Genomic DNA, 18,378 nt, shown 5'->3' with positions numbered 1-18,378 from the left:
CATTTATATTTTTAAAATACAGTCATAGAAATAGAGCTGTAAATAGATTTTCGTTCAACCTTTGCCTATTAGTTGTTCATCTTAAGGGAACCTACACTTTGCAATAAAAATGAGTCGTTTAGATGTGCAGGAAGACCTTGTATACACCCTCTGATTTCTTACAATATCAGCTTTCGGAAACGTTGTTATTTGAACCGTTCACTTCGGGTTTCGTGGGTGCAGAAACAGAGAAATATAGTCCATCGACTTCATGGAACAATTTAATATAAGTTTATGATAAAGGCACTCATTTTCAATTGCGCGACACTGATTCAACCTGTTTCTTGCGCATGCATCGATCTCGGGGCTACAGTTATATTTTCACGGGTACTGGCTAAGTTCACGTTTCTCTTGATTGTTTTTTTTTTTTTACAATAGAATTTTTTTGTATTCATATGATCGAAAAAAGGTGTTTGCAAGACTCAGAAAAGAGCTCAATTTGATAGATCACCATACCAGTTCCCCGGGGGGGGGGGGGGGTAATTGGGTAAATTTTTGTTGGGTATGTGCCGCTGGCCTCTCAGAACCCCTACCCCATTATAGTCATATTCTATGGCCAATTATAGACCCCATCTTAGTCACTTTTGGGTAAATTTAATTTTTACGACCCCAACTTAGTCACTTTCTGGGAGCTTTTTGTCAAATATTGAACAACAGCAATAAATACGGTAACGTTTTTTTCGGCGAATATTTCCGTTCATAAATCACAACTTGGCAGAATTTTCGTACTCTCAAAATCCCGGAAAAGTGTGACCCCATTCTAGTCACCCTTTAAAAAATGCTTGAAATGGCGACCCCATTATAGTCAGTCCAGTCGCGAAAATGCGACCCCATCCAGCGGCACATCCCCATAAGCCCATTTATAGGAAGTGCCCCCCCCCCCCCCCCCGGACCAGTTCACGGGAAAACGGTGATTAATCTCTTTCTCTCAAAAGCCAAACCACCATTTTCCAAATTATGTGTGGAATTATGCGCAGTAAGGATGCTCGATGCAGAACTAATGTGATCCTACGTCACGGCGGTACCTCTGAAAGAAATTGGTCAATTTCTCATAATCCATCTTAATCCTCTGCAGTCGTAGCCATGCCTGATTATTTTCAGTTTGTTATTACTAATTCGGTGTTCTTCTATCTTCGATAACTACAGTAGAACCCCGGTAACTCGAACTCGGATAACTCGAACAACCCCACTAACTCGAACGAACTTCCATTTCCCTTGGATTTGACCCCACTTTTCAGTCATTTTTACTCGGTTAACTCGAACTCGGATAACTCGAAAACCCCGCTAACTCGAACTAAATTTCGTTTCCCTTGAACAAAATTTGGGTCAAATTTACCCCGATAACTCGAATTCCGGTTCTTGCAACTTGGCACGGTTTCCCATTGATTTGAGCAACGAACAGACAATAATTCTAATAATAAAATACTATAATATTAATAAATATGCAATCGACCCCGATAACTCGAAACCCCGCTAACTCGAACTGTTTTTCGTTTCCCTTCATGATCAGAGTTCGAGTCACCGGGGTTCTACTGTAGTTCCACGCTACGAATGCTCAATGTTAAAGAGCACTTGCCAGGCCCGTAGCTAGACTAAATTCTGAAAACCGAAGCAGTTTTTATGCGAAGTTCCGAAGGTGCCAGCCGCTAGCAAGGATATGGAAACATAGAATTCGAAGGCCCGGAAATGTTTTAATATTAGACTGTTCACAGTAACTCACAGTCCCTTATTTTTTTATTTTTTCGTGAAGTCGTAGAGATCGATCGTTGAGTTCGACGGGAAGCCATCTTTGTTTTCTTGTTACTTGCTACGGCTCTCGGCATGGCTACTGGCAAAAAGTCAAGACATGTTAAGATGGATTCCGCTGAACATTCGAGCAATAAAGGCAAAAATAAAGTTACCAAAAAGACCTCATAGCATGGTCACAGTTTTAATCCCGGGGGGGGGGGGGGTACTCAAAAAAGTTTTATACGGGGAGGCTCCGCCCCAAGTTCTAACCCCTTACCCTTTTATATACCGTTTTTGACAGAAATTGTACCCCTTTCGTATACCTTTAATCGAAAAAGGTACCCCTTTCATATACCTAAGAGACATGGCGTGTACTTAAAATAGGACGTTTTCTTGTCATTTTTATGTAGCGCTTAATAAATTAAAATAATACAGCCATAAATTGCGTCTGTTCGAAATATTTTAATAAAAGGCCCCTTTAAATAGCCAGATGACAGATTTCCATACCCTTTCATATACTTAAACTCGTGAAATCCCTACCCTTTTATATACCTGAAGCCTGAAAAAGGTACCCCTTTCGGGCGGAGCCTCCCCGTATAGGCCATTATAGGGAGTACCCCCCCCCCCCCCCCCGGGGTTTTGAAACAGTTAAGACGAACCTATCAAAATTTGAGCTCTCAAGCTGACCCCGCGAGAGAAAAACGAATTTGAAGTTCGCCGTATTTTAGTTAAAATGGACGTTTCACGTCGGTTCATCCCCCCCCCCCCCCCCCAACAAAATAACACACGTTTTAAGCTTTTCTTACGAGGTTTGACATTAAATTTCACAAGAATGGTTTAGAATTTAATAGCGGAGTCAGCTTCGAGGCGGAGTTAGCTTCGAGGCGTTATCCACGCAGACTGTCAGACTGAACGATGATGTTTTTAAATTTTATTGAATTTTTAAATTGTTATTATAATAGTGAATTTTTTCTATCTTCTCAATATTAGGATGTCTTTTTATATGTCTTTTTAAATTTTTAATTTGTACACGGCCCCACAAGCTTTTAGCTTTAAACTTTTTTACCGTGTTTAAATAAATTAAAGTTGTTGTATTGTATTGTATTGTATTTGAGAAATGAATTACAGTGAGATGTTTCAAATAGTATACAAAATGTTACTATGCTATGAGTAGATTTTTGGTAGTTAATTTTTGCACTCATTGCTCGAACCTTGAGCGGAATCCGTCTTAAGGTGAATGTAAAGGATTTTGCATGTTTTATGCAACTACCAAAAAAGGTGTGTATATTTTGTAACTGCGAAACCACTGTCTACAAGGCAGCTGTAAATGTATGTATTACAAAAGCAATTCAACGTGTTGTAAAACACACTTATAACAGACATAATGAAGGGGCAAGCTTAAAGCCGCAAGTGATTTCCATTTTTTGTTGTTACGGTCAAGACAAGGTCTTCCGAGTTTAGTTGGTGTTAAAATTCGTCCAATTTTCAAGCCAGAAGTGTGCCCCCCCCCCCCTCCTCCTCCCCCCGCCTCGGGAAGGGATGGAAGAAATGACTACCGCGCGCCTCAGTCCATTCACAATCATCATCTCATCCCATCCCATTCATCCAAAGTTTTCTCATCTCAACAACACATTAAAGATGGTTTCCGCCGAACATTCGAGCAGTACAGGCAAAAATAAAGTTACCACAGAAATCTCATAGCACGGTAACGGTTTGGTAGCTTCGGAACCTACCAAAACTTTAACTAAACTCCCTATAAGACGGACACCTCTCCAAGACGGACAACGGACATTTCAAGTGTTTTTTTTAGCGAACACTTCAAAACTTCGCATCAACATAAACCAAAGTTAGCTAGCCCCTTAAGGACATTACACTTGTCTTACTTTGTAGGTGTATGGGCACCGAAGAGGTCGTTTTCTACTAAGAGTGTACCAGTTAGAAGTTGTCAACATTTGCTCGAACGAACTACAGTCAACTCTCTCTTAACGGACACCTCTATAAGACGGACACCTGGTGATGGTCCCTGCCGTTTTTCAGTCATTTTACTGTAACCAAACTCCCTACAAGACGGACAGCTTTCTTAGACGGAAAACGGACACTTTGAAATCATCAACAGACACTTAACAAGTGTTTTTTTATCATGTTTTATTAGTGAAAATACTTCCAAACTTCCTCATGAACGCTAAAGCAAAGTTAGTCAGTGCCCTAAGGATACGGGTATATACCAACCTTACTAACCAAAAACAATGAAGCTTCTCTGCTTACTATACGTGAAGCAGTGAATTATCGATTGTAATGAAAAAACGAGTCAAATTTCTGATATTATTGATGTCCCAGTTTGTAGGTTTTGTTAATGGAAGCGACTTTAAACAAACTTTAAACAGACGTGTAGTCATTGTGCATAGGTTTAGCTTTATTATCACAAAATTACTGGTGTCATGAATCCTCGACTCTCTACAAGACGGACACCTCTCTAAGACGGACAGTTGCGGTCGGTCCCGAAGGTGTCCGTCTTAGAGAGAGTTGACTGAATACGGTTTTTTACAAGACTTCAAGCAGACATACATTCATGGTGCATAGCCGTTGAGCTTTATTATCTCAGATTTTCTGGTTTCACGTTACCTCGACTCTCTATAAGGCGGACACCTCTCTAAGACGAACAGTTGGGCCGGTCCCGACGGTGTTCTGAGAGAGAGTTGACTGTATACTCAAACCCTATTATGTTCTTTTACTCTGTGCTCTCAAGGGTCTGGGATAGACAACATGACCTATAATGAAGTCTTCTAAGTTATAACTGACCAGACGTTTAACCCCAGCTGTGTTAGCTGTTGGTAAAGCGACCCAGATTTATTAACAATGAAATTCATTTCAAAAGAATGCGTTCAAAAATACACCTCCTTTATTAGTTTGGGTGAACTTTTAATAATGCCATTTCAAAAAAATCAAAATATTCTTGTTAAAAAAAATATATTATACCTAAGTTACTTTTATAAGATCACCAAAAAAGACATCCGATGTCTTGTTCAAACTGATTTTACCTTTCACATAATAAACAATTAATCACATTCTATTTCTTCATAAATAAGCCCCATGTCAATAAAATAGAACGTCAGATTTATGTGAATAAAAGCGTTTAGAATTGATAGGGTTTGCATTGAAGTAGTTTTATAATCACAATAAATTATTGAATAGTCATTTTCATTAAATGGCCAAGGAGTAAATTTCACTTGAGTGTCGAAGGTAATTCACATTTGCTTTGGTTTTTTCAAGCTGCAATTAGTTATTGGTTTAAAAAACTCGTGTTACTTTCTCGACCAATCAAAAGTAAAACAAAAACCAATCGTGACTCACTCGCGCACGTTTTCCCGCGCTTCTCATGAGCTACATGTATTTACTTCGAGTTTTGATTGGTTCACTGGATTGTCTGTGTTCTTTGTGATTAGCCAGAGTGATTACTTTCGTTTTGGTTTTCAACACTCAATTGAAAACCACTCTAATGGAGTCAGTAGAGCTATTATCATTTGAGTGTCGTTAAACCAAAACCAAAGTTAGTAATCACTCAGGCCAATCACAAAGGACGCAGACAATGCAGTGAACCAATCAAAACTCGAAGCAATTACATGTGTGGTCGACACGAAGCGCGGGAAAACACGTGCGAGCTAGTAATGATTGGTTTTGGTTTTACTTCTCAGTGATTGGATGAGAAAGTGGCGCAAGATTTTTAAACCAATCACTAAGCACAGTAATGCAAAACCAAAGCAAATGCAAATTAGTCTCGACACTGACGCAAAAACTGCTCTATGTGGTGAAAGACCAGCTCTTGTATGTGTCAACCCAGTCATTAGCAAAAACCCAGTCTGGGGTGAAACGCATGACTTCTTCTAGGAAAGGTGAAGAAGACTCCTTGCCATGAATGTACTGGGCTGCCACAGCAAAGTCTAACAGACTGCTCTTGGCTGGGAGTTTTCTGTGTGCCTGAAATAAATCATAATTACAAATTTGACCATGTTTCACAAAGTTGCAAACTTCACAGTGTATCAATCAATCAATCAATCAAACAATCAATCAATCAATCAATCAATCAATCAATCAAATTAACCTTAGTAAATCAATCAATCAATCAATCAATCAATCAATCAATCAAATTAACCTTAGTAAATAAAAGGCTTTGAAAGTTTAAGTTTTTTTGTGGAAACTTTGGTAAGTGTTTCATTTGAATGGTAACACAAGAGGGTTTCACTCAATAAAAGACTTAGAAGTTAGATCCACCTTGTTCAGCATAATAAACAGTACCGTAAAGTACTGCTCAATAGCTTTCATTTAAAAGGTCACATACTAGGGTTTCACCCACAGACTCAAAAGTGAGAGCCACTTTGAACAGCATAATAAACAGTAGCACAGGAAAGTACTGCTTAAGAGCTTTCATTTAAAGTGTATATGACATGAAAATTTTTTTCTGCTTATTTGAAAGTCCTTTCGAAATACAGAAGAATGGCGTTTTTCTTTTCGAAATATCTTTTTTAGTTTCAGAGATATTGACGTTTTAGTATTATGCAAATTAGATCAGTGATGACGTCATAAGATTTGACTCTAAAAAATGGTAAAATACTGAATAAACAAAATCTCTAAAACTATTAAAGCACTGTTCTTGGAAATTGGCACCACAAATGTGCATCACAAAAGAAACAAAATGACAACAGTTTTGCCGCTGGTGCTGTCTCAATAAAAACTGAAATTTAAGAACCATCTAGCGCAGCCAAACCGACGGTGGGAATTAAGACAATATGGGAACTATGTCTGTTCTAAGCAGGACCCTTTGTCTCACTTTAGAGGTCGGATATGGGGATATTTGTCTTTTCAAATAAGCAGAAAATATTTTTCATGTCATATACACTTTAAATGGTCACACACAATGGTTTTGTCCACAGACTTAATGGCAAGGAATCGCGTTATTTTAATCACTTTGAGATTTGGCAACTCACCACTAAGTCAAGCGATAGTTCCCATGGCCCAACATCAGTACCATGTGAATAGTAAATAAAGTATGTGACTCTGTCACCGCCATTGTGGTCTTCAATTGGGTACAATGAGCCAAGAGATGATGTTAGCAAATCCACTCCACTTGCAGGTGATAAATACACGGTCATGTGATCAGGACCTTGGTTATAAAAAAGTTTATAAATGAATGCTTAAGTTTCTAATTTTTATACCTAATCGTACCTTTTGGTACGCTTCGGCGGCATATCAGGTGAGTTTGGTCGAGCCATGGTTCGTATTTTGGCGAGACGCAGTCGAGCCAAAATACCTATGGCGAGACCAAACGAGCCTGATATGCAGCCGAAGCGTACCAGAGAGGTATGATTAGGTATTTACCGTACCCAAATTCAGCCAAAACTCCGGTTATATTTATCGCTCTGTTGAAGCCATGCTTGCTAGGTACATATTGCAAATTGTGTTGACCTGGTCTTCAACACTTTTACCAAGTTCTTCTTCTGCCTTTTTTCCACTCGTTTGTTTAGAGTTTCATTCTCTAAATTTTCAAAATCAAAATAAAGCGAAACATTTTGAAATTCCGACTCCTTTTTTTCAGTCTGAATGTCTCAGTACTCGTCGGCAAACAACGCACAATTGGCGAACGCGCTCAAGTTTAGTTTTGGTGGGAAAGTTTTTCTCTTTTTACGACTGCTAAACACCGCTAAATTTAAATTACGAAGTTCTGTTTTATTGGTAAAACCTCTTTTCAATTCATCGTACAGTAACACTACTTTACTTCAAAGTGACCGTGATATGGTGGCATATCAGGTCAGTGACTTGATATCGTAGGATATCAGGACAGTAAATCGCGCTTCTGATTGGCTACTTGCGAATTTGGGTACGGTAAGTCATGATAGCAGACCACAGGCGACCAAAGCATACTATAAGGATTTGTATGGATTTAAAATCGAGCGTTCTACCGTATTTAATCGAATAAACGCCGCAGCGTTTATTAAATTTTTCCTGATTTGAATACAGCATTTATCCGAGGGCCACCTTTATACGAGGGCGGCGTTTATTTAAATTCAATTTATTTCCTGTAAACAATAGCATGGCAACTGAATATTTCAACTTTGAAAAACAGAAACATGCTGTAGTGCTCGTCTCAAAAGTCATTTTCATTTTTGTCTTTCTAGTGCTTTGGAAAGCCATATGTGCGAAATTCACTTTAACAGTCTATCACACACTTTTTGTAGCTTTTAAAAAGAAAAAGTAAATAATTATTTTCAAATCCATACATACTCTCATATTACACTCAATTTTAAATCCATACAAACTCTTATAGTGCACTTTGGTTACTGGTGAGCATAGATGTATAACTTCTTGGGTCTGTGAATGCTGCTAAAAATTGCCTTTTTAACAAATGAAACATTTTTTTTGGACAGCTAGGAGTAAAACCAAAGCTGTGCTCTTAGAATAATATTATTGCAGGGTTCCTAAAGGCTCTTATGTAAGAACTCTTGGGTGCCCTGCTCTTAAAAGCTTTTACAGTTGCCCAAACATAAAAGTAAGTCACCTGTGGCACCTGGGCTCTGCTAGAGCACAGCTCTGAAAACAATCTTTTAATCAACTCTCCCAAAGTGATTACATCACATTACACCAAATTCAGTTATTCAGAGGCCCTGCCAGGGGGGGGGGTTCCTGTGTCGCTTGTCTAAATTTAAAAATGTGCCGTGTCGTTGTTTTATCGCTTTTCATGTCGCTGTCGGTAATTTAATTGAAGAAAAATTGCTTGTCCTGGTCGGAATTTAAGTTTTTCCATAAAGGTTGTCGTTTGTCGCGATTTTATTAGCATGTTGTCGCTACTTTTTGGGCCATGTCGCTTGTCGGAATTTACCCTGGCAGGGCCTCTATTCAGTTTCACACTGACCTGATAGCTGGAATTTAAATGTGTAGACTTGATCATGCTGTTTTCTTGCTATTAGTTTAACTTCCATCTGTGATGTTGTGGGTTGAGGTGGAGGACCAGGAAGATACCAAGAATTTCTGATTAAAAAGAATATTATTTATTGTAAGTGAGAGCATAGCACACTCTGTTTTATGGAGTCAACAGAATAGGTAGGTACGTAAAGACTGCCTTCGAGCTTGTCGCCCATCAGGCCAGGACTAATCGCCTGTTTTTGAAGTATGAAGCAACTAAAAATATTGTTATGTCGCTAGTGTAGTTTGATCAGGTTTAAGCAATTGAGGCATTCCTTTGAAAACCTTTTACGAGAGGCGCGGTGGCCTAATGGTTAGTGCGCTCGACTCTGAGTCGAATGGCCCGGGTTCGAGGTCTGGCCGGGGCGCTGCGTTGTGTTCTTGGGCAAGACACTTTACTCTCACAGTGCCTCTCTCCACTCAGGTGTACAAATGGGAATTTACTGCTGGGGGGTAACCCTGCGATGGACTAGTATCCCATCCAGGGGGGAGAAGCAATACTCCTAGTCGCTTAATGCTACAGAAACCGGGATAAGCCCCGGCTGTATGAGTCTCATGGCTCGGACACAGACTTTACCTTACCTTACCTTTGAAACCTTTGATTTAGGTCTTAACTTTCAACGTCGACTTGGTTTTCAAGTTCTAAGGGTGCTTTCCACTGGCCGGCTAGACCAGTATATTCAGGAAAAGAAATCCGTTGTTAGTCAGATTTGTCCTGACAAAGTGAGCCAAGGCATAAATAGTATACACTGTTGTGCACAGTAAATCTGTGGGAAAATCTTGTGGAAAAGGCCCATTTCACATTCAAGAAATCCAGACCGGCCGACCAGTTCTGACTAATGTAAAGCACCCTTAGATTTCAGGATTTTTGATTTGGGGTTTAAGCCGACCAGCATTCCACTGACATTCAGTCGCCAGGATTTTACAATGAAGTACAGCATACCTTACATAATCTCTCAATGGTAGGTAATATGGAAATCCTCCATAAACTCCTTCTTGTGGTGCAGGTAAAGCCTTTTTAAATATGGGAATGTCACTGAATGGCTGAATTCCCAGGTAATCTAGTGGGGTAATCCAAACACCTGAGTCCTCTAGAATCACGTTTTCTTCATTGTTGTAAAACGTTCTTGACGTATGCTAGAAGAAAGAAAAACATAACACAGTTGAATATCTCAACAACCCTTTACCTCCTGGGAAGAATTAACTGGCCATTGTAGTCAGGTGGCCTGCTTTCCATAAAATTGTATAGATTGGTTGTCAGGATGTTGCCCCAACTCTCATATAGTATACACCTTTTTAAGCCCACAAACAGCTAAATAAACAGCTAGTGTTTATCTCTTTTCACTCCTAAGTACCCTCCTCCTTTTATATGCAAGAACCCTCTTCTTAGTGCAGTCCCACAAACAGTCTTAATCAGGCTCTGCCACTCTTGCCTACTGTTGATGGAAGACTGCCATCTGTAAAGGACATCCCCATCCATTAAGGACATCTTAGCTTCATAGATATTCAACCTTTTTGCATAATTTTGAAATAGCTGTCAGCATCTATACCAACTCCCCACCCAGGTCATCCTAGGGCCTCCCAGATACAGACTGAATCTTGCAGCCCCTGTACAAGTCACTTGTAATAAATGTTTTCATGCTTAATTTCACTGATCTTGGGGGATGATTTTTAGATATTTAAGGCTTTTTTTGTAGATGAATAGGCAGAGCTCTACTCCTAACTCCATTTTTTGGGTTTGACTTCTAAGAGGTACCCTAACACAAAATTGGTGATCTCCTAGAAATTCAACTTTTTAGGTTGGCATCTCCATGTTAGTAATACTTCTTACCTGAAAGAAAACTCTTTTAGGGCACTGATTGGCAGCAGAATAAGGAAATGAAAGCCCTGAGAGGGACGTCAAAAGTGCAAGGGCAGATACCAATACCAGAAACGTTGCTGGAAGCTTGAGGTTGCCCATCACATACACTGTACTAACCTGAAACAAAAAAACCCATGTATACTTGATAAACTTTAAGGGTTGATCTCAGTAACTCAACTCCTTACCATTTTTCATACATCTTCTATAAATCTTGTTGGGAGAATTTTGCCCTAGAGCAAGTCATATAACCTTCTTTCCAGAATTTGAGGTCATTGACAGACTCTTACAGTAGGTATTAAAATTTGTTTCAGGTTGCTTCGAAATAAAAAAGAAAATAATTATTATTGCAGAAATCTTGTTGCAATTTGGAAATTCCTTGCTTTCTTAATTTTAGTTGGATTTCTTAAATTTTCTTGTATTTACTATATATCATGGTACTGAGAACTGGCTGCAGTAAGAATAACCCATTTTTAGGTTAATGTGCAATGTATGCAGCAACTAGTAATTTAAAATAATTGTTTTTTATTTTATTTTGTAAAATTAACAAAAACATCCAAATAAAAGGAAAACAGTGCAATTTAGTTGTCCATACCTGATTAATTCACACTGCTTACACATTTGCTTGTAATTTGATTACTGATTCAGTGATACATGTGTAATACTGAATTTTCAAGTCCTCTAATGTTGCAATACTGAATGGTTTAAACTTCACTGTTAGAATTTCGACAACAGTCTGTCATTTAATCAGCCTCCATGTCCCTGTTTCAGTGTTATGTTGCTTGTCACAATTTTAAGTTGAAAAAAAATTGTCATAAAATTGAAACACATACTCACCGCATAAGAGGTCAACATTACAACAGCAAAGGAACACAGGACAGCTATAAAGACATCTGGAGGTGTTTGGGTTCCAGCTCGACCCATGATCGGGACAAAAACATCAAACACGCTGATTGTCACGTACGTACAGAATTGAATGGGTATTAGTGTTGCTAGGAGATACATGAACACAAATGCACCAAGCTTTTGATGAGATGTCTTTGTTAAGAAAAAATTCTCCCATATAAATACTCGCACGATTAGAGGAAATATGACCAAAAGCCATGGGAGATGAGCTGAAGCCAGGCGATAATAAGTCAATATTGAAAGAATTATTGTCCAAACTAGTAAAGATGCATAAAATGTTTCTGTTTCTCTTGCTGCAAGACAACTAGCTGTCCTGTCTTCAGGAGATGTTGTCTGTTTGTCCTTTTCTATCACACCTCTCTGAAAAATCAAATAAAAAAATAATAATTAACACCAAACAGGGAAAGAGGACTGAAAAAAAGCCCCGGGCTTATATTTACTCAGTGTCTCCCCTTCAGGTTAGCCTCCTATACAGAAATTCATAAAAAAAAAATTGGCTAGGATTGTGTGATGAGCCAAAACAACATCAGGGGCTACTTTCAGGTGGGCTTTTATGTATTTCTGGGGAGGGCTTATACAGTGGTGGGGGCAGGGACGTATTTTTTTAAACGGAAAATTTGCATTTTAGAAATCTTGGGTTTGATGGACACCACGACTTTCAGTGATATATTTTCTCGCTGACACGCCCACTCAGTCAATCCAGCCGCATAAAATTACTGTTAAAAGCATGTGACATTCTGTGACTAATCAACGACATTGTTTGGACTAGGTAACACTCAATGCCTGATTCCCTCTATGGTGCGAGCCTGCAGGGCATCATAGTAATTGTATTCATCAAACCATGCGCGAGTCTTGGCAACGATGAATACAACTACCATGATTCCCTGCAGGCGTGCACCATAGGGAGAATCAGGCATTAGTACATGTTTAAGGCTTGTAAACTACCTTTGATAAAAGGGACCTCCTTGCAAGGAAGTGCACAAAACCAACACCAAACAGAGATGGGGCAGCATACAATACCAGAAGCAGGTAGGGTCGGCAATACCAAGTGAGTGAGTGTCCTGTGTACGTCAGTAGTAGACCAATAGTCACAGGCACAGCAATACCAACCACCCATGATAATAACAGGACCAGCAGCGAGGTGAAAAGATCAGATAGGGATGAACCTTGTATTGCTGTCTCACCTGGGGAAAAAAATATCTACTGTTAGATGTTATAACTTTGAAGTTGGTTGACAAGTATAAATTACAAAGGAAGACTGTCAATGAAGTCACAATTCAGTATAAGTTTTAAATATTAAACTTGTCCCCTGGATGAGATGCTAGTCCACTGCAGCGTTGCCATTAAATTTGCCAAATATTCAATTATACAGCTGGGTGGAGAAAGGCACTTTGCGAGTGTCTTGCCCAAGAGAAGATCACAATACAGTGACCCCTGCTAGGGCTTGAATCCAGACCACTTGATCTGGAGTCCAGGTAGGCTCGATTTCCAGCCACTTTTTCAGGAAAATAAGCCCGCCGTCATCCCCCCAAAAGCAGGACCGGACCCGAGTGGTTTATGTACAGTGCAGAACGTTGAAGAACAAGACTACAATTTCCCCCCCCTGGACATCTTACCTTCTGTGGTATTTTTCTTTGCTGGAAAACCAATAAACTTTTTAATGAGGCAAAGAACAGCCACAGCAGCAGTGACAATATTTAGAACAAAGCCAATTCTTTCTGGATAATGAACCATGGCCACCCCAAGGAAGTCAAAAAACACCATAGCACCGTGCCGATACTCTCCAGGGTCGGCTAGAAATGGTGAGTTGATGATGCTCTTCACAAGGGCCAGTATGTTGTCACCAGCACGCTGAATGGAACCAGACGTTACCGCCGCTGGAGAGTCATAGTTTGTGTGGTATACATAGCCATTTGCAGTATAGGCAAGGTCCATTCCTATATATCACAAAATGATCAAATTGATACCTTGAAACCTGTAGATTAGTTGATTCCATCATCTTAACAGAAGTACAATGTAAAATTTACAGTATATCATTTTATGTTGTTTCAGAAAATATCCATAGCCCTCCCACAGAAGGATTTTTGGTTTAAACACCCCCACCCCCTCGGAATTTCCAATGATCTTCCATGCGGTGGGTATGGATATATTCTGGAACTGCGCAATACATTTACCTTAACAATACCTCTCAAGGGCCTCGGAAGAAAGCAGACTGCTATATGAAAAGGACAAGGATGTTTCCCATTTTGCCTAGGGGTGTAAATTATGGATTTTGGTCTAGTAGGGTGTTTTAGGACAGAATGTCAATATTTTTAGCAGTTGAGGTCTTGTTAAAAATAACATGCTAGGAAATAAAAAAAAATACCCATACTGTCTTAGCATTCTAGAACAATCAGGCATGAAAAATGGTATCTTTCAAGGTCAAAAAAGCTTGAGTCACACCTAGATTAGTCTCCTATTAGGGTTTAATTTAAATTTTCTGATGAGCTTCCTTGCCCTTTGTTATAGGTGACCCCTCCATGGGATTTTTCAAATGTTGCAAAATGCCATCAGGGCTCGACACTAACTTTTTACGCGACTTTCCATGTTGGAAAGTAGACTTCAAATTTTGCTTTCCATCTCAAAATTTTACTTTCCAAAATGGATGACAGTTCAAAAGTTGCTAACCATGTTTAATTAATATTAAAAAAATCTTACTATGTGTCTCATGGCATTGTTTTAGTCGTTAAAGTGCCTATGAAGTAAAAATTAATTAATGCTAATTTGAAAGGCTTTTACAAATAAAGAAGAATGGTGTTTACCGTTTTGAAAAATCTTATTTTGTTCAGGAGATATTCAAGTTTTTGTGTTATGCAAATGAGGAAAGTGATGACGTCATAAATTGTTCCACTAGAAGATAGCTCACAAAATCAAGGATATCTTTGAAAATATAAGAGTGATATTTTTGAAACTTGGCATCGGTAGTGACCTTCCTCTAAGGTTCAAGATGGCTCATACTATGATGTACCCATGGCAACACCCTTGGTTCCAGTTTCTTTCTGTCATAAACCAAATATCTCCATTTGCACCCTTAAAAGTGGGACAGAGGGTCCGGCCTGGAACACACATGATGCCCATATTACCCTAACTCTCCTCATTAGCTTGTTGGGAGTGGATCATCTTTGGTTGAGCAAAAACTGGGGATGTGAGTATTAATTAAATAGGTATTTGCAGCAAAACTGTTGCCATGGCAACGGCACGACAGGTGTCATTTTGTGTCTTTTGTAGTGTTCATTAATGGTGCCATGTTTAAAGAACACAGCTTGAATATTCCTAGAGATATTCTTGATTCAGTGTTTCATCTTTTTGTGGAACAATTAATGACGTCATCACTTTCCTCATTTGCATAATACAAAAACGTAAATATCTCTAAAACGAAAGAAGATATTGCAAAAAGGAAAACGCCATCCTTCTTTATTTTGAAAACCCTTTGAAATAAACAGCAATTATGTTTTACTTCATAGGCACTTTAAAAGTTGGACGTCTCATTCTCGTTCCACTATCCCACCAAAACTGCACTCCAGGTTGAGGGTTAAACTCAGCAACACTAGTCCCTTCAATACGAATCCTCATGAGACAGTCTAATACTTCAACTGACAAGCATGATTTCCAGTCTGACTTTATTTTTCCCATTACTGAAAAACCTCGCTCACAAAATGCTGTTGACAGCGGTAGAATCAGTGTAATTTCAACCAACATAAGGACATTGGAAAGCAACGCGTACATCTGAAGTGCTTTTGCCCGTTTGTCCTTCGTCAACTTTTTCTTTTTCGCCTTCTTTTTCTCCAACATCACCATTACGTCGAGAAAAATCAAACTAAAACAGACTCATTTCCCTGGAAAGATTTTGTTACCTACATACCTTCGCGATAGAAGAGGAATCCAAAATGTCGTACTTCAATATTGCACCATACCACATGTGTTTATAGTACCCAGACCTCCTCGGGAGTTCTCTTGATCCAATATGGCGGAGAATGCGAGAATAGCGTAAAATTTGTCTTTTTAAGGCGAGTTGTCATTGTCATTTGGCTATTTTTTATCATTATCATAATTTTTACACACTTTTTTCCATTTAAGCCTTTTAAGCATAAAATTTGCTTTCCAGTAAAGCCTAAAATTTACTTTCCAGATCGGGTAAGTATTTTGGTTCATTTTCGTTTTTTTACTTTCCAAGAAGAAAATTTACTTTCCAGTGGAAATCGGGAGAGTGTTAGTGTCGAGCCCTGGCCATTGTTATAGGAAAAGATTAAAAAAGAGAAAAAAAAAGAAAAATGTTTTTCGATTTACCTGGTATTTTGCCAAAGTCTCTGTAGATCCTGAAGTCAGTATCACTGGGTATAAGCCCGCTCTGGAAGAGATCCTGACCCAGAGCCTGTGCACAAGGATGTGGTGCTACCTCAGCATAGGTCTTGATCAACCAAGGATGGTCAGGACCTGCCTGGAACACTATTTCTTTTCCACCTAAATTTGAAGCGCCATATATAGATCATTTATACAGGTAAAGATATGTCTGCATCCATTACAGTGCTGGAAATAATTTTTCTTACTTAAAAGGACATAATTTATTATTATGTGTCCTTCCAAACTTTTATTTTGAACGGACATAATATTAGAAAATTGGTCGGACATCATTTCACATTTTAAATCAAACTCATTAAATTTTCCAAGACACAGTCACGTAAGTTCTCAGACATCATGTCCGAACATATTGCAAAATTGGCCGGACATTTTGGCATTATTTGATCGCACAATGTCCGATGACTGGCAGTAATTTCCAGCACTGCATCAGGCTGTAGCTTATCCCAGTTTCTACTCCCCCCTGGATGGGATGCTAGTCCATCACAGGGTTACCACCCAGTATTAAATTTTCCAGTACCCATTTATACTCCTGGGTGGAGAGAGGTACTGTGAGAGTAAACTATTTTGCCTAAGAACACAACACATTTGATGCAAGTCAAGGCTTGAAACCTGACTGCTTGGTCCAGAGTCCAGCAGGTTAACCATTAGGTTACTGTACCTCCCATGTGGTAGAATAGCAGGAAAGGAAAATTCATTATGGCTCTTCCTTTCTATCCCCCTTACCTAGGGTAACAACCTTATGGTATGATCTCAAGCACTCAGGCAAATCCTGGGTTACACCCTTTATTGGAAATGAGGAAGCCCTGCCTGAAAGGGGGGTACCTTTCTCAGGCTGGAGGAAAATATAAGGGTAGAGATTTCATGAGTATATATACTAGTTATGCAACGCTTTCGAGTGGTATACTATGGAATATCCCACGAGTCACTTGTATTTTCTCGGTATACACACGAGCCTTTAGGCGAGTGTGTATACGAAGAAAATACAAGTGACAAGTGGGATATTCCATAGTATAACACGAGAAAGTGTTGTTAACTATTTTATACCATGCCATAGAAAATACGCTTACTAAATTTCATCGAGAATAAGATCGCAGCGCACGATGGGAAGGTTGGGTTGAATACCGTCGAATATACAACGGCTTTCCTGTATTCTGATTGGCTGTATTTTCTATGGCATGGTATAAAAAAGGGTATGGAGGTAGGGAAAAATGTCATTAAGTACCTTAAAGGGCATTTCAATAGTGCCCCTAACAGCTGATTTATTTATGTTACTGAAGTATTGTCAGTATTGTATTGTAAGTGAAAAGTTTGGAAATGGGTTGCAGCATTTTAATGTAGGTATATAAAGGATAGTACTCTTTTTGTCAAAAATGGTATATGCTGTTAAAAGGATATGGGTTTGGACCTTGGGGAAAGGCTTACCTGTATAAAACTTTGTTGTGTACCCTCTCCCCCCCCCCCCCTTTCTCCACACCCTCCCCAGAAGTACAGTGAGGGGCCTGAGGGGGTAAAATGGAAACTGGCATTTGCCTACGTTTTCACTGGAAAATAAAGGAATTTGGGTCACAAGGACTGGGAATCACAAACCAAAAAACTGGGAATGGGACTGGGATTTGGGCAAAATTGAGGCTAAGGAAATGGGTTCGACGGTCCCCCCCCAGTCCCTTTAGGACCCTCTACAGTGCATATACAGCTGTACAGTACCTGCTCCAGCTGCTTCAAGATTCACAAAAGCTCTGATTGTGTCCACCCATCTATGCTGTGTGATAAACCCATGACTAGCTTGTAAAATATTTTCCTCAGCTCCATTAAAATTGAACACAACTCCGTGAGTGAAACGAAAGTTTCGTGTCTGTGCAATACATCTGAGTAATTCCAACATCACCGCACAACTGACAGCATCATCACTGGCGCCCGGGCTCCCGGGAACACTGTCAAAGTGCCCATTTAAAAGAACCGTGTTCTTTGGAGGGTAGCTATCTTTGGGCGTTATTCTGACCAAGATATTTGTCACGTTGCGATAAAAACTTGTAAATCCAGCGAAGAATCCTAAATCGAAGCTTCCAGTTGGCCTCTGGATGTCGATTTCAATTATCACATCTTCTCGAGCAGTGTCCTTGATCGTTTGCAAAGCTCCAACGATGTAGTTCACGGCTTGAATTTCGTTCGCATAGCTTCCAGCGGGTCGTGGGCCAAAGGAGGTAATCGCATCAAGGTGTTTGCGAGCTCTTTCTTCCACAAACTCGCTCACGGAACTCCCCAGTTTTGTTTTGGGCGCGGGAACCGTGCGCGAGGCTTTGAAGCTCACATACAAGGATAAAATGTAGAAAAGAAGAATAGAAAAGAACATCCAGCTTAGTGACGCACTTTTCTTTGAGTAAGACCTCACTGGAGGTGAATCAGGAGTTTCTTTACAGTCTTGAACAACGGACGAAAAGCCGGCACCACGCTTCCTTAGCTCCGCCATCTTGAAATTTAACTCGGTAGAAGTCTGG

At 39.5% G+C, this 18,378-nt stretch overlaps 2 protein-coding genes across 3 annotated transcripts in view; both read right to left on the bottom strand.

The window, feature by feature from the left end:
• Positions 1-18,378, bottom strand: part of LOC144637645 (HEAT repeat-containing protein 1-like) — a 207,652-nt gene that overhangs the window by 11,365 nt on the left and 177,909 nt on the right. The window lies entirely within an intron of this gene.
• On the bottom strand, positions 4,645-18,350 carry LOC144637646 (endoplasmic reticulum metallopeptidase 1-like). Of its 2 annotated transcripts, none has more exons than XM_078496705.1 (10): positions 17,588-18,350; positions 15,812-15,985; positions 13,102-13,422; positions 12,428-12,669; positions 11,417-11,845; positions 10,553-10,699; positions 9,665-9,858; positions 8,672-8,787; positions 6,750-6,925; positions 4,645-5,742 (listed from the first exon to the last, which is right to left on the bottom strand). In XM_078496705.1, exons 1-10 carry the CDS (start codon positions 18,348-18,350, stop codon positions 5,566-5,568), a joined length of 2,739 nt encoding a protein of 912 aa, XP_078352831.1. In that variant the 3' UTR covers positions 4,645-5,565. The 2 variants fall into 2 exon arrangements, with proteins under 2 accessions (XP_078352831.1, XP_078352832.1); XM_078496706.1 differs by having other exon boundaries at positions 12,431-12,669.

The sequence above is a fragment of the Oculina patagonica genome, chromosome 14 (genome assembly GCF_052425735.1).
Source record: "Oculina patagonica isolate OP01 chromosome 14, crgOcupat, whole genome shotgun sequence".
NCBI classification, from domain to species: Eukaryota; Metazoa; Cnidaria; class Anthozoa; order Scleractinia; family Oculinidae; genus Oculina; species Oculina patagonica.
The sequence above is the reverse complement of the archived record's forward strand: the minus strand, read 5'-3'. Positions and strand labels throughout refer to the sequence as shown.